At 54.5% G+C, this 15642-nt stretch overlaps 1 protein-coding gene across 1 annotated transcript; it reads left to right on the top strand.

The window, feature by feature from the left end:
- Nucleotides 1–591: 591 nt before the first annotated feature.
- Nucleotides 592–14800, top strand: LOC128837387 (SH2B adapter protein 1-like). The gene is made up of 10 exons (XM_054028539.1): nt 592–655; nt 4491–5458; nt 7964–8065; nt 8596–8687; nt 8945–9051; nt 11880–12086; nt 12788–13005; nt 13112–13283; nt 14233–14329; nt 14694–14800. The coding sequence occupies exons 1-10, from the start codon at nt 592–594 to the stop codon at nt 14710–14712; spliced, it is 2046 nt and encodes a 681-aa protein (XP_053884514.1). The 3' UTR covers nt 14713–14800.
- Nucleotides 14801–15642: the final 842 nt, after the last annotated feature.

Genomic DNA, 15642 nt, shown 5'->3' with positions numbered 1-15642 from the left:
TGTTGTTATTGTAGGAGTAAAGGGCAACAGAACTGCGCTTACCCTGTCCTGATTGAGGGGGTTACTCTCAGCCCTGGCACCTCTAGACTTGGCAGTTCATAGCCCCAGGGCCTCTGGGTTTGCCACATCAATGATTAATGTAAAAAACTTGCTGGAGCCCTGGCACTTAATTGTTGGAACCCCAGCACCTTTTTCATTACAAATTAAGCATTGCTCACCGTCAGCTGAACTGCACTCGGTAAGCAGGGGGTTGGATGCCAGATCCCAGCGTAGAGAAAGGGTGGGGGACAGGTGTTTTGCTTGGTGGTGTCAACTCTGCCTAAGAGTCACAGGCGCCATTTGACCTGCCCCTCTCCCTGGTTTAAGGATAGAGCTGATTAGGCTCCATAGTCTTTTGGTTTTTTAAGTGACCACTGATAATCTAAGGGCGTAGACTTGTTGCAGGACAGCATTTCTGTGGAAGACCCTGTCCAGGCTGCACTAGCAGTGAGGTTCCCCACTGAGAGTTGGTGGAACCTCAAGAGACCAACTCGCAGAGCTCACAGTGGGAGGTGACGGCGTAGGGCCGTTGGCAGTGGAGTGAATGGTGGCATGACAAACAGCAGCCAGAGCGAGCAGCCGGAGCAAGTGGCGAGCGTCTGGAGGAAAGAACAAGGTGCCTTCTCCCCCCCCAACCTCCCCCCGCAGGGTGGGAGGTGAACTCACATGAAAGCACCTCTGAATTCTGTGTCTCCACTGACCAAGGACAACAGCTATGAGTGGGGTGCAGTGGAGGGAGAAGGGAGGAGTACATTAAAGGAACATTTGTTTGTTGGACTACGTTTTAGTGACTTTGCTCCCAAATGCTAGATTTGTGACTGGGAAACTAATATAAATATACATTTCCTAGTAGGTCAAGATTTTTAAAATGCATTATTTGCCAAAGTAATTATCTCACATTGTTGCTATCTTGAGAGATCACTATCTTGGGGAATTTTAGTACTAAACATTTGTATTGTTATATTATAATTCATTTTACGTAAGAACGGTCATACTGGGTCAGACCAATTGTCCATCTAGCCCAGTATCCTGTCTCTGACAGTGTCCGATGCCAGGTGCCCCAGAGGGAATGAACTGAACAAGTAATCATCCAGTGATCCATCCCATGTCATCCACTCCCAGCTTCTGGTGCGCATAGACTAGGGACACTCAGAACATGATGTTGCATTCCTGCCCATCCTGGCTAATAGCCATTGATGGACTTGTCCTCCAGGAACTTACGTAGTTCTTTTTTGAACCCTCTTATAGTTTTGGCCTTCACACCATCCTCTGGCAAAGAGTTTGAAAGGTTGACTGTGCGTTGTGTGAAGAAATACTTCCTTGTGTTTGTTTGTTTTAAACCTGCTGCTTATTAATGTAATTGGGTGACCCCTAGGTCTTGTGTTATTTGAAGGGCTAAATAACACTTTCTTGTTCACTTTCTCCACACCAGTCAAGATTTTATAGACCTCTATCATATCCATTCTTAGTCATCTCTTTTCCAAGCTGAAAAGTCCCAGTCTTATTAATCTCTCCTCATATGGAATCTATTTCATACCCCTAATCATTTCAGTTCTTCTCTGTACCTTTTCCAGTTCCAATATATCTTTTTTTGACATGGGGTGACCAGAACTGCATGCAGTATTCAAGATGTGGGCATACCGTGGGTTTATATATTAAAAATGGAGGAGCTTGGTTTGCCAAACTGATCAGCAAAGCCAATGCTGACAACCTACATTAAAAGGCTGCAAAACGCCAAGCCTCTGGACTGCGTCGACATGCAGAAAGCCTTGTAAGCCAGTCACTATCAAAGCCAATTTTAGAAGAACTTAACGAGGCTTTTAAGAATTCTGGAGACACAACACAGTTTTGAGAACAAATGTGGCTGTCACAACAATCGTACTTTCTATTTAAGCAAGAGATACCACACCCTGCAAACAGGAGTCCAATGTTAAATTAGTTTTCCGTTGTTAATCCTGAAGTTGGACACTGGTTCCGAACAAGACCAGCAAATGTTCGCTATCTTTCTGCAAGAAACTCAACTGGCTGGTTAGAAGCATGTGGTGCAGCAGTGAAAGGTTCAGCAGTTGAAAAAGTGAAGAACTCTCACTGCATTCAGAAAATGTGCATATGTGGCCGATGAATGAATCGATGCACATGGGCATCAATTATTAAGTCATTTTGATTATTTTCACGTCAGTAGCAGGCCAACAGCTGCATTTCTAGATGTTCAGATTATAGACGACACATCTGCTGCATCTCTGACAACCCACGTCTTAGAAGAGTTAATTGCTTGTAAATTGAACCCCAGAGAGATGGCTGCTTGTGCATTTGATGGAGCTGCAAACTTCTCTGGAAGACGTAGTGGAGTATAAGCTTTGCTCAAAGAAAAGTATAACCCTAATCTCTCCTATACACAATGCAGAGACCATCTTCTCCAACTAGCACTAGTATGAGTGCAGAATCTTCAAAAGATATTTAAAAAGCCATCAGTTTAATGTATTCATTATACTCTTCCCCCTCCCCCCCCAGCAAGAGTCCAGAAGGATTGAATGTCTTGGAAAAAATATAAGATACAATGTGACTGAAGTTCAAATTAGTCCAACCTGGGAAAACCCTCTGGCTTTCTCATGAGTGATCCTTGGCTGTTGTCTTAAAATTACTGCAACCATTATTACTGGCTTTGGAAAGTATCTACCGAGATAGGACAGATCTAAGTAGTGAGGCTGGTGGACAACTTTTGCTACTAAGTTTACAGAAGACTATCACCATTCTCTCTCTCTTAAGTCTACTGTTGAAACCACTTGGGTCATTAAACAATGCCATCCAGGCATAGTAGATCTCTGTCCAGCAATAGCTGCTACGCTTGGATCAATCAAAGAGAGAGCCATTGAAAATGTACTGGAAGAAGCAAAGACTTCAATCAAGAAGTTGACTAATGAAGGCACTTATATTGAATCCTTAAGTGAAGAAGACAAGAAGTGTTTGTTAAGACAGCTGAAAAAGTACACAGACTTGATTCTTACAAATCTACAACAGCGACTTCTGGATTCTACTCAACCTCCACGTAGCTTTTACAGATGCCTGTCTTATAAAACACCGACTGTTACGTGAAGTGAGACACTACCAACAATGGGGCTGCCATGTGATCAGGACAGAGCAAAGAATTTGAACACAGAGTGGAATATCATACGATGAACGGACAAAGATTTGACTTCAACTTTTTCTTTTTCATCACTCGTGGCTCGACCTGATCTTTGTGCTATGTTTCCTGGGATGAAAAAAGTAGGAATACATCTCTTGCTACTCCCAGTCTCAACAGCTACAGTTGAGTGTTCTTTTTCCTCGTTGAATAGACTTTTGTGTTCTGAAAGGAGTTGCCTTCTGCATAATCATGAGCATATCCTGAAGGACTGGAAGTACCGGACACATGAGAAGCCACCAAAAAATGAATGCAGTACATTTGAGAAGTTCATTAACAGAGTTGTGCAAAATTACAAGAAGAAACCAAGAAGGATGTAGAAGTCGTGCTTCATAGCAGGCTTGAGTAGCCAACTTTAATTTGTATGATGATTTTAAAACATGAGTTAAATCTAATAAAATGGTTGTGAAACATTTTTCAGTTTTTACTATGGTGCCATACAGCCCACCTTCACCCTCACAGTCTAACCTCTCATCCGCCCTCAGTCCCCTGTAAATTTGAACACCCCCACTTAATTTCAATTCCCAGGGAAAACACTGGCGCTGGGGGCCTGGCTGGGGCAGGAGCCCAGAGGAAGGAGGTTTGGGGGGGCTAAGGGGCACTGGGGGTGGGGGCCTGGCTGGGGCAGGAGCTTGAAGAAAGGAGGTTTGGGGCAACTGAGGGGCACTGAGAAGGAGGCTAAGCCTGGGCGTAAGGGGAAAGGGGGAGACAGAATGGTCGTTCCCCTCAGCCTTTTTCCTTCCCACGGTGCTGTCTCCCCCAATCCTCTCCAGTGTTACACCCTGGAGCCACCTTCTCCCTCTTGCCACCTGGACGTCTCCCCAGCAACTCCCCTAGGCACTTCATTGCCCCTTCTTCCCAGGGGAATCCTCCAGCCCATCTTCCCCTCCTGGGGTTCATGCCCCCTTGGTGCAGTGGCCTGGGTGCAGTGCCCTCCCACAGCCCAGCACCATGCTCCCCAGGGTATCTCTAGGGGCTCTCCCAGCCCCTTCCCATCCCCCACCCTGAGGTCTCTGTGCTGTGCCCTCTTCCCACCCTAGAGTTCCACCCCCACAGGATCTTCTGTCACCTTTGCTTAGCTTCCCGGCCATGTGGTGTGTCCTGGGGCTATTTCTTCTCTCACTCTGGAGCTGTGCCCCCTTTACCAATCGCTTCCTGGTGCACCCCCAAAGTCCCCCTATGGTGCTCTGCTCCCCTGGCCTCTGGGCTCACCCCACAGCGCTACATTTCCTGCTTGTCTTCTCACTCTCTGTCTCCCCCACTCTCCCAGGTGAGCACGACAGTAGCAGCAGCAGCAGCCTCCTGGTGGTCAGGATCCTGGCGCCCAGCCCCTCCCGGGGCCCCTGTCTCCTGGACAGTGGCAGCAGCATGAACGGCAGCGTGGCGCCACCGGGGGTGGTGGAGGCGGCGGCAGCACCGCTGCCCTCGCCCGGCTGGCGGGATTTCTGCGAGGCCCATGCCCGGGCAGCCGCCCTGGACTTCGCACGGCGTTTCCGCGCTTTCCTGAGCGAGAACCCCCAGTTTGCAGCACCAGGGGCTGAGGCTGCCTTCTCCCGCCGCTTTGCGGAGCACTTCGTGGAGCACTTCGAGGCCGAGGTGAGCCGGGCCTGTGCCGGCGACTCACCCCCCCGCTGCGACATCGCTCCCTTCACTGGTGCCCACCATTGCCCTGGGGGCGCCTCCTCCTCCTCCACCCGTGACCTCTCCGAGACCTGCAGCGACTCCTCGGTGGCCTCTCCGGTGGAGCCACAGCCCGGCCTGGCCTCGGGGTTGTCCAGCAGCCAGTCTCGTAGCTCTGAGGACGTCTCAGCCTCTGCCGCGACTGCCAGCACGAAGCCTAAGCTCAAGAAGCGCTTCTCCCTGCGCAACGTCAGCCGCAGTGTGCGGGGCAGCATGCGAGGCATCCTGCAGTGGAAGAGCTCAGCCGAGTCCCCCACCGAGGAGGAGGCTGGCGGGGCCAACACCAATTCCAACTCCTCAGGGGGTGGGGCCGCGGACTCCTTGCCCACCGAGCGCTGGACACACAAGTTTGAGAGGCTGCGGCTCAGCAAGGCGCCTGCCCCCAAAGTGGAACTGTCCAGTGTGCGCCGGGAGGGGCTACTCAATTATATCGTGGCCGATGACAGCGGAGGGGGGGGTGGTAGCCGGGCCCGATGGCAGAAATGCCGGCTGCTGCTGCGGAAGGCAGGCAAGGGAGAGGGCGAGGGCTACCTGCTGGAGTTCTACATCCCCCCCAAGGTGAGAGGCAGTGGGAGTTGTGTCCCATCCTTGGGGGCAGCCCCCCACCTGATGGGATTCCTCATGGGGGGGCTGCTAGTAGGGATTGGCCGGGGGAGCCTCAGGTCCGGGGTGGCAGAGAGCTGCGGTTCAGGATTAAGGAGCATTGCTAGAGCTGTACATATTGTGAGAGACGAGGTGGAATGAAAGGTGTTCTGGAGACGGGGCTTCTGGGTACCTTGCCTGGCTTTGGGAGGAGAGTGGGGGTTTAGCGGGGTACAGCAGTGGATCTTAACCTTTCCAGACTACTGTACCCTTTTCAGGAGTCTGATTTGTCTTGTGTACCCCAAGTTTTATCTCTCTTAAAAACTACTGGGCTCATATAAATATTGTACTTACATTTCAATGTATAGTGCATAGAGCAACACATCATTGGCTGTATGAAATTTTAGTTTGTACTAGGGCTGTCAAATGATTAAAAAAATTGCGAGTAATCATGAGATTAAAATTTAATCGTGATTAATTACCATTTTAATTGCACTGCTAAACAATCATAGAATACCATTTAAATATTTTTGGATGTTTTTTCTACATTTTCAAATATATTGATTTCAATTACAACAGAGAATACAAAGTGTACAGTGCTCACTTTATATTATATTTTATTAGAAATATTTGCACTGTAAAAAGATAAACAAAAGAGAGAGAGTATTTTTCAGTTCAGCTCATACAAGTCCTGTAGTGCAATCTCTTTATCATGAAAGGGCAACTTATGTATGTAGAATGTTTTGGTTTTGGTTTGGTTTTTTTACATAACTGCACTCAAAATGAAAGCAATGTAAAACTTTAGAGCCTACAAGTTCACTACTTCTTGTTCAGCCAGTCGCTAAGAGAAACAAGTTTATTTACATTCACAGGAGATACTGCTGCCCACTTCTTATTTACAGTCACGTAAAAGTGAGAACAGGTGTTCTCATGGCACTGTTGTTGCTGGCGTTGCAAGGTATTTACATGCTAGGTATGCTAAACATTCGTATGCCCCTTCATGCTTCGGCCACCATTCCAGAGAACATGCTTCCATGCTGATGACGGGTTTTGCTTGATAATGATCCAAAGCAGTGCAGACCAACACACGTTCATTTTCATCATCTGAGTCAGATGCCACCAACAGAAGGATGATTTTGGGGGGGGTGGTTCAGGTTCTGTAGTTTCCAAATCGGAGTGTTGCTCTTTTAAGACTTCTGAAAGCAAGCACCACACCTCGTCCCTCTCAGATTTTGGAAGGCACTTCAGGCTCTTAAACCTTGTGTCAAGTGCTGCAGCTGTCTTTAGAAATCTCACATTGGGACCTTCTCTGCATTTTGTCAAATCTGCAGTGAAAGTGTTCTTAAAATAAACAACGTGCTGGGTCATCATCCAAGACTGCTATAACATTAAATATCTGGCAAAACACAGGTAAAACCACAGAGCAGGAGACATACAATTCTCCCTCAAGGAGCTCAGTCACAAATTTAATTAATGCGTTATTTTTTGAACGAGCGTCGTCAGCATGGAAGCATGTCTTCTGGAATGGTTCATGAAGGGGCATATGAACGTTTAGCATATCTGGCACGTAAATACCTTGCAATGCCAGCTACAAAAGTGCCATCTGAATGCCTTCTTCTCACTGTCTGGTGACGTAAATAAGAAGCGGGCAGCATCTCCGGTAAATGTAAGCAAACTTGTTTGTCTTAGCGATTGACTGAACAAGAAGTAGGACTGAGTGGACTTGCTCTGGAGTTTTACACTATTTTATGTTTGAGTGCAGTTATGTCACAATCTACATTTATCAGTTGCACTTTCACGATAAAGAGATTGCACTACAGTACTTGTATGAGATGAATTAAAAATACTATTTATTTTGGTTTTTTACAGTGCAAATATTTGTAATAAAATATTTAAAGTGAGCAGTGTACGCTTTGTGTTCTGTGTTGTAATCAAAATCAATTTATTTGAAAAGGTAGAAAAACATCCAAAAGTATTTATAATAAATGTAAATTGGTATTCTATTATTCTTTATTTAGTGCAATTAAAACTGTGATTAATCACAATTAATTTGTTTGTTTAATTTGTTTTGAGTTAATCACTTGAATTAACTGCAATTAATTGACAGCCCTAGTTTGTATTGACTTCGCTAGTGCTTTTTCTGTAGCTGTTGTAAAACTAGGCAAATGTCTAGATGAGTTGATGTACCCTCTGGAAGAACTCTGCGTATCCCCAGAGGTACATATACCCCTGTTTGAGAACCACCGGGGTAGAGCGGGGGTAGGAGAGTCAGGTTGGACTCCTGGGTTCCTGATCTGGCTGTGCAGTCTTGGCAAAGTCCCTTCCCTGGGCTGCACCCTCAGTGTAACAGGTCAGTAATGACTCCTGTCCCATCACACTTGGCCTGACACAGCCCTGTGTGGGGAGGGGATGAATGGCCCGGCCCAGGGCTGGGTTGATTGCGGGTCCCATCTCACCTTGCTGTCTCTCACCTGCCCTCAGTCCACCAAGGCCCGGGTCAGCATCCTCTGCTCGGCGGTGACAGATGTGCGCACCACCACGCCGCTGGAGATGCCTGACAAGGAAAACACCTTTGTCTTAAAGGTGGGTGCGGGGGACTGGGAGGCGCTGTGGGGGGAATTGCTCACGGGGGGGGGGGGGGGGGGGGGGGGAGAATCAGCCACACCCCTTCCTTGCACCACTGCTGTCGTGGATTAAGCACGGGGCTGGGGTGGAGCAGGTGGAACCATCTGAGGGCTGTGACACACACACCCCCACCGGGGGGGGGAGCAGGGAGGAGGGGATCATCCCCCAGTGCTGAGGGTCTGAGCAGGAAGCCCCAGCTGTGGGGCCAGGCTGTGGAGATGTTCAGTGGGGGAGGGGTGTAATTGGGTTCTGGGAGGTTGGGGGTGGCCCCACAGGCGTGTGCAGGAGGGGTTCTGGAAGATGTCCTGGGGGTGCCGTGCTGGTGGGGGATGGGAGGAGGGGGGTGGGAGCACCTGAGGCTGGAGTGGCAGAAGAGGGGTGCCATAGGGCTGGGGGATTGGGATGCTGGAGGGGTGGAGGGAGGAGCACCATGAGGGACTGGGAAGGGGGTGCCCGGGGCACTGGTGCTGACCCGGTGTACCTGGCAGATGGAGAACTCTCTCGAGTACATCCTGGAGACGGTCGATTCGCTGCAGATGAGGTCGTGGCTGGCCGACATCCAGGACTGCATGAGCCCGGGGTGAGTGAGCCAGCGTCCGGCCGCAACCCCAGCTCTGACATCTCCCCATCACGGCAACAGGGCTCCGGGTCCCCTTTGCCTTGCTCTGGGATCCCCCTGTGCCACCAACTCCTCCACCCCCTGCATTGCCCTGGGTTCCTTCTCCGGGCCTGCGCTCAGTGCAGGGTCCAGATCCCTGTTCCTAGGAGGGGGAGCCAGGCAGCATCCCCCGGGGTGGGGGTGTCCTTCACCTGTGAATCATGCCGGTGTCCCTGCAGGGAGAACACGGACAGCACAGACCTTCCCTGCCTCAACCACTCGGAGAGCATGCCAAGCCGGGAGCTACCCCTGCTGCCCAGCGAGAGCAACGAGCAGCTCTCCCAGGGTGAGTGTCAGCAGAGACCCCCGGTCCTGCCAGCCCCCCGAACCACCCCCTAAGCCATCTTCCCCCGTAACCAAATCCCCAACCTCTCTACCCTGTACCCTCCCCAGGCCTGCCTCTTCTCCCCCCAAACCAGCACCCCGTAGCTGGCCCCCCTGCCCTGCATCCCCATTTACCAGGGGCCTCTAGCCAGCCCCCTTCCCAAGCCCTGCCTCCTCCCATACCATAGATGGATGGCATGCTCCCAGCCCCCTCCGGCTCTGTCCCAAAGCCGCACGGTCGGTGCTATGGCCACAGCTTTGGAACAGTCTCTTAGAGGACCTGTTCAGTGAGCCAGACCCCCTGGGGTCTCTCTTCTTCCTGGATAAGCCATGTGGCTTCACTGCCTGCTTAGACTGGACCTCTGGGCTGCAGCCTCCTGCTTCTCCCAGCTCTGCCCAGCGAGTCCCGCTAACCCAGACCCTGGCAGAGACATGCCCACACTGCTGGGACGGTGCCCCTCGCCCAGCGTGGCAGGGACAGCCCCATAGCGCTGGCGTGCAGTCGGGTGTGTTAGCTGGCCACGGCACAGGGAGCCCTTAGGGTAGCGCAGAGGGGTGCAGGTTACAGCCCAGTCCGTTCTGCTCAGCCCAGAGCCCCGCCAGGCTGTGGGGAGTCCCTTGGGGCAGGCTCTCTCCCCGTCTGTCTGATCTTCTTTGTCAGGCTCCCAGGTTGTGGTCTGCTGGAGGCAGTCAGGGTACTTCCCCTCCCTTCCCCCTCCCCCCAGTCCTTTGCCCCCAAGCTGGGGAGATGCAGCTCAGACCCCTGCTAAGAGGTGGGTGTGGCATTCCCTTGACCGGACTGCCATGTCCCCTTAGCTCTCCAGCCTGGTGCCTTGAACACTGCTCACGCGCAGCCCCTAGCATGGACAGCCACTCGCAGATGTTTACATGAAGCTCTCCCAGCCAGCCATGAGTCGACACAGGGTGGCACCCGCATATCCCCTGTTCCAGCTCTGGCCCCCCCCGTAATGTGCGTCTTACACTGCTCAGTAGCCCACTGGACAATACAAGCTCATAGACAGTTGAACATCCCAACAAAGGGTAACGTTCATGCACCAGCCTTTGTTGTCTCAAGTCGAGGTTTCTTAAACACTTCAATTGAACCAGCTGGTTTAGAGAAAACAGTAAACAGAGTTTATTATCTGGAGAAAGACCCAGTTAAGTGATAAGGGAAAAGGCATAAAAGTCAGAATTGGTTACAAAAGAAAAAGATAAAACCACTAGCTAATTCCTAAACTTTACCAAGCTCAATAAGATTTGAAGCAAACATCATTCTCTCCACACCAGATGCTGCCGGTAATTCTCAGTTCATAGGCTCTCTCTCCTTTCAGCCTGGGACTACTCCCCTTAGTTCAGTACCCTGCAGGTCTTCATTGATGTAGGAGGAGAGGAGAGGTGGCTAGAGGCGTTTCCCCCTCTTTGACACCCCAAGCCTTCTGTGCTGGACAAGCCCTTGCTGGGTCATAGGGCCGGCGGTTCCATGGTGTACATCAGCTCAGGTGAATTGTAAATTTCCTGTTTGCAAGTCCCCTGCTGGTGAATCTCTGATTAAGCAGGCAGTGATCTTTTAGCCCCTAGCTGGCATAGCTTTGTCTCTGAGAAATTGGCTTATGGGGTTATGCAGAATCACAACATATTTCACTAACAATCATACAGTAAAACCTCATAATTTGACATGAAGTGTTGTTACACACATTTCAATGGGGCCGTGATGTTCAGCAGATTGAGTTTTCAAATGATACCTCACAAGGCACACTTTGTACCAAATAGATCGCAGCCATATAAAAGTGGTGACCATGGAGTACAGGGTGTCACAGCAGGGAAATCGGTATGTCTCTGGGTTGTTGGTTGCTAGGTATTGGATTTGTCATTGTCTTCTGAAGAGCTCCACTGATATGGGATCTAAGGGTCCAGACAACTAGGCGACACCCACACCTGTGTCCTAGCCTGGTGAGAGCACACAGACCTGTTCTCCCCTCTGAGCAACAATGCAGCACAGGAGGGAAACTCTGGTGCACACACACCAACCTGTATAAAAATGTTACAAAAAATTGTCACTTTGTGACAACCTGCCATACCAGCACCCTAACTCCATAACTGGTCCCCAAACCCCACTCTTCTCTCCCCCCCCCCCCCCCCCCCCCCAGGTACTAGCACCCCATAGCTGGTCCCCCCCCCCAGCCCTTCCTCTAGACCAGCTCCTTCAGCCATCTTCTCTCCTACACCTGCCACGCTAGACACATAGCCTGTCTCTCCATCCCCAGCTCCCTTCTCCCCAGCCTGGTTCCTCCTTTTCACACTTGGCTCCTGACTTCTCTTCCATCCACTGCTTCTGGGTGCAGTGACCCAGCACAGCCAAAGCTGGCATGGGCTTCCCTGTGGCTGGGAGGTGGTGCAGAAAGAGTTACCCCCTGGGCCCAGGGGATCTCGAAGCAGCCATGGGCTGAGAGTGTCTTATTCAGGGGCGGGGTCTGCAGGGGTGGCAGTGACTAGAGAGAGGAGACACGGTAGACAATAACGGAGAGAAGAGAGAGCTGAGATGGGTACATGGGGAATGGTGGATCCAGAGAATGTGCTGCCCTGGGCCAGTGGAACTGCCCGCCACTGGATCACACTGCGTTCAGGAATTGGGTGCTTCCAGAGAAACCCAGACCAGCTGGACCTGCTGAGGAGGGAGCATGAGCCACACAGCATGGGATGGCCTCAGCATGAGCCAACCCTGAACTGGGTCTGTCCCAGCGCCCCCAGCTCTGTGGGGATTGGTAACTTCATTTGCATCTGTCCCCCCAGGTGCGTATGGGGGTCTGTCCGAGCGCCCCTCGGCTTCCATCTCCCCCAGCTCCATCTCCATTGCTGCTTCCCACTTCAACTCCATGGAGCTGCTGCCTCCTGAGCTGCCCCCCCGGGTCCCCATCGATGAGGCAGCTGAGCGGCTGCAGGGTCCGTACCCCCCTGGCCTGCTGCACACGCCCTTCCCCGACACTCCTGACGCCACAGGTACAGAGCAGAGGAGTCCATGCGGGGATACTGGGGGAGGAGTAATGAGGAGTTCAGGGGGACCATGTAGCCAGAGATGGGAGGGTTTCCAGGAGGTGTGTGTCAGGAGCGGGACCCAGAGTGGAAAAGAGATTTTGTGGGAAGCAAAGGTGTAATTGGGAAGGGGGTGTGGGATGAGGGAGAGGTCTCTGCTGGTGGGTGTGCTTGGGGGGCTGGGGATACCAGGTCTGTAGGAGGGGCATGCTGGGGGGGTGTACTGGGTCTGGTGGGCGTGTGTTCAGGGGAGGGGGGAATGGGTCTGGGGGAACGTGCCAGGGATGGGGGCCGAGTGGGGAGTAGGTTGGGGGGATGTGCCAGGGATGGGGCTGAGAGGAGGAGGAGGAGGAGGTTGGGGTGAAGGGACAGGTGCTGAGTGGGGAGCAGGTCAAGGGGACGTGCCGGGGACGGGGGCCGAATGGGGAGCAGGTTGGGGGGATGTGCTGGGGACAAGGGCTGAGCGGGGAGCAGGTCAGGGAGAAGGGACGGGGACTGAGCGGGGAGCAGGTCGGGGGGACATGCCAGGGACTGGGCTGAGTGGGGAGCAGGTCGGGAGAATGTGCCAGGGACGGGGCCGAGTGGGAAGCAGGTCGGGAGAAGGGGACGGGGACTGAGCGGGGAGCCGTGCCCCCCGTGTGCTGTTTCACTCCCCTTTCCCGTGTCAGGCTCGTTCCTGTTCCAGGGGGAGCCGGACCCCGGGGGGGGCGACCCAGAGCACCCCCTCTCCGAGTACCCCTGGTTCCACGGCACCTTGTCCCGGCTGAAGGCTGCCCAGCTGGTCCTGGCTGGCGGCCCCAGCAGCCATGGTGTCTTCCTGGTGCGACAGAGCGAGACCCGGCGTGGGGAGTACGTGCTGACCTTCAATTTCCAGGGCAAGGCCAAGGTGAGTGCCCGAGCCCGTGGACCCATCCCCAGAGAAGGGCCAGGAGCCCTGGGGCCGCGGAGCCTGTGGCCATGGTCTGACCTGCTTCTCCCCTTCCCCCCGCCAGCACCTGCGCCTGTCGCTGAACGAGGATGGGCAGTGCCGCGTGCAGCACCTCTGGTTCCAGACCATCTTTGACATGCTGGAGCACTTCCGAGTGCACCCCATCCCGCTGGAGTCAGGCGGCTCCAGCGACGTCACCCTGGTTAGCTATGTGGTGGCCTCGCAGCGGCTGCATGGTGAGAGCGTGGCAGGGGGCCCTGCTGCACCGGGAGTGGGGGCACTGTGGGGTGGGTGTGCCGGGCGCCCGGAAGGGCACATCAGCTGCAGTTCCATTGGAGGCTCACAGCTCATTCATAACTGGCTGGAGGAGGCGTGGCTGGAGGCTCCCTGTCCGCCTGCTCCCCCGTGGGCTCTGGGGGGGAGGGGAGCCATGGGGCTGGCTGTTCCCTCTCTGTCTGTCTGTCTGCGAGGCTGGGTCTCCGTGCCGTGGGGGTTCCCATCCGGCTGTCTGGAGAGTGGCTGTCAGGGGAGGGGCATTTCCAAGCCCAGGCTGGTTGTTCCCCATCTGGCTTGGGGGAATGTGTTTGAGTCTTGCTGCCTGGAAGAGGAAGCATGCATGTGGTTGTGGGGGAGGGCTTGTGTCTATCTGGGGCTGGGGGTATGTGTGGAGGGAGGTGGGCGTGTATCTGGCTCAGCAGGGAGGGGGAGCGTGGCATGCGTCTGGCTCAGCGGGGGGGAGACGGCATCGCCTGTGTCTGGCTCAGGGAGGTAGGTGCATGTGTCCAGGGGGGCAGAGGGAGGTGGGCTCATGCGTCTGGCTCGGGGATCGGGGGGGAGTGTGTGGGTCCAGCTGGGGGTGGGGGATGGAGGTGGGTGTGGCGTGCATACGGCTTGGTGGGGAAGGAGGTGGGCGCAGTGTGTGTACGGTTCGGGAGGGAGGGAGGTGCTTGGGGAAGGCGGGCATGGGTCCATCGGGGGGGAAGGGAGGGCGCAGTTGTGTTAGGAGAGGGGGTCGTTCAAGCCCTATTTGGCAGTTGTCCTGTCCTATGACTGTCCATCCGTCTGTGCTTTGTCTGTCCCCCCCAGGCCGGGCGGCTGTCCCCGTCTGTCCCCCCCACATCCATCTGTCCCCGTATCTGACGGGCGTCTCTGTCTTCCCCCCCCTCGTGCCCCCCACCCCTGCAGGCAGGGACAGGGCGGGCAGCCGAGCCGCCGCCTGTGAGCCGACCCAGCGCAGCCCTGACTCGCCCGGCCTCGTCTCCATCGGCGCGAATGACTGTTTGTAAGTGTGAGCCGCGCCGGGGGGCCTGGCCCCGAGGGAGTGAGTGTCTGTTGTGTGCGCCATGGCCCATCATGCCATCCATGGGGGGTGGGGGCGTGTCTGTGAGCTGCCGCTGCTCACCCCTATTCCCCAGAGCTCCCGCGGGCAGGGGGCTGTTACAGATGTTGGGGGGCAGCAGCTGCTAGGGGAGAGGGGTCCTAGGTCTATCAGGCTGGTCCTCACGGCCTCCTGTGTGGCCCTGTCCCTGATGTGGGGAGTGGGGGGCTGTCACCCTGTTATTGATCGGGGGGTGGGGGCTGGGGTTTCAGTGTCAAGGGCATCAGCTAACACCTGACCCCGTCTGTCTGTCTGTCTGTCTCCACAGAGCCGAGCACCTCCCATAGCCGGCCCCCCCAGCCCCCATCCTGGCACGCAGCTCTGGAGGAGGGGCCCCTGCAGCCCCCTTGGCTCGTCCCCGAAGCCCCAGCCCCCGGCAACCCCTCCCTGCCGGAGGAGGAGGAGGAAGGGGGCACCACAGGGGACCCGGAGGACGGGGCCATGGGGAGGCTCCTGCAGCTCCAGGCTGAGGAGCCAGAGGGAGACACGGGGCATGCCCGGGCCGTCAACAACCAGTACTCCTTCGTCTGAGCCACGTTGGGGGTGGGGCAGCCCCACTGAGCACCCCCGGGGCCCTGCCTCAAGGGAACCCCAGCCCCACTGTATGCACCCGGGCCCCATGAGAGGGGGCCAGCCCCCTTGAATCAGCTTCCCAACCTCCCACCTTACATGTGATCATTGAGCCTCTCCCCTCCCCGCAAGGTTGGCCTCAGCGGTACAGAGCCCATTGGGGCATGAAGGTACGTTGCCCCCCCATTGGCAGAGGGGCTGGGCACCGAAACACTACAGGGCAGGGCTTCTAGAGCGCTACGGGGAGTAAGGGACTGGTCTTCTCAAGGCCAGGGGGTCTGTCCCTCTCCCCCCCCCTTCGCCCCCGCTCCGCACGCTGTCACTGAATGTATCGAGTCTCCGAATGTATTCTCATGCATCCCCCAGTGTGACCTCTGACCCCAGGGCGTTCAGCCCCCTTCTGGCCCTGTCCTCCTCCTCCCACCCCAAAGCAACATATTTATACACCTCCCAGAGCCAGCCTAGGGCTACGGGCCAGGCCCCGACACCCCACGTTCGACTGGCCGCACCTTACGGACCCCCCAGTAAATTAAAGAGAAGATACTATATATGTCTGTCCCCTCGTATGTCCCCCAACCTGTGCGCTGCCCCCATCTGTTCTCTCCTCCCTGCCCGGTCTCACCCCGCACAGCAGTGCCCCTCGCCCT

This window comes from Malaclemys terrapin, chromosome 4 (genome assembly GCF_027887155.1).
Source record: "Malaclemys terrapin pileata isolate rMalTer1 chromosome 4, rMalTer1.hap1, whole genome shotgun sequence".
Classification (NCBI taxonomy): domain Eukaryota; kingdom Metazoa; phylum Chordata; order Testudines; family Emydidae; genus Malaclemys; species Malaclemys terrapin.
Note: the sequence above shows the minus strand (reverse complement) of the source record. Positions and strands in the feature narration are given on the sequence as shown.

Bases quoted from the DNA above. Each gene is read 5' to 3' on its own strand.
- LOC128837387 (XM_054028539.1), top strand. From the start codon at position 592: ATGACAAACAGCAGCCAGAGCGAGCAGCCGGAGCAAGTGGCGAGCGTC. The intron at 5,459-7,963 runs GTGAGAGGCAGT...ACCTGCCCTCAG, and splicing joins AGTTCTACATCCCCCCCAAG to TCCACCAAGGCCCGGGTCAG. The intron at 13,006-13,111 runs GTGAGTGCCCGA...TCCCCCCGCCAG, and splicing joins ATTTCCAGGGCAAGGCCAAG to CACCTGCGCCTGTCGCTGAA.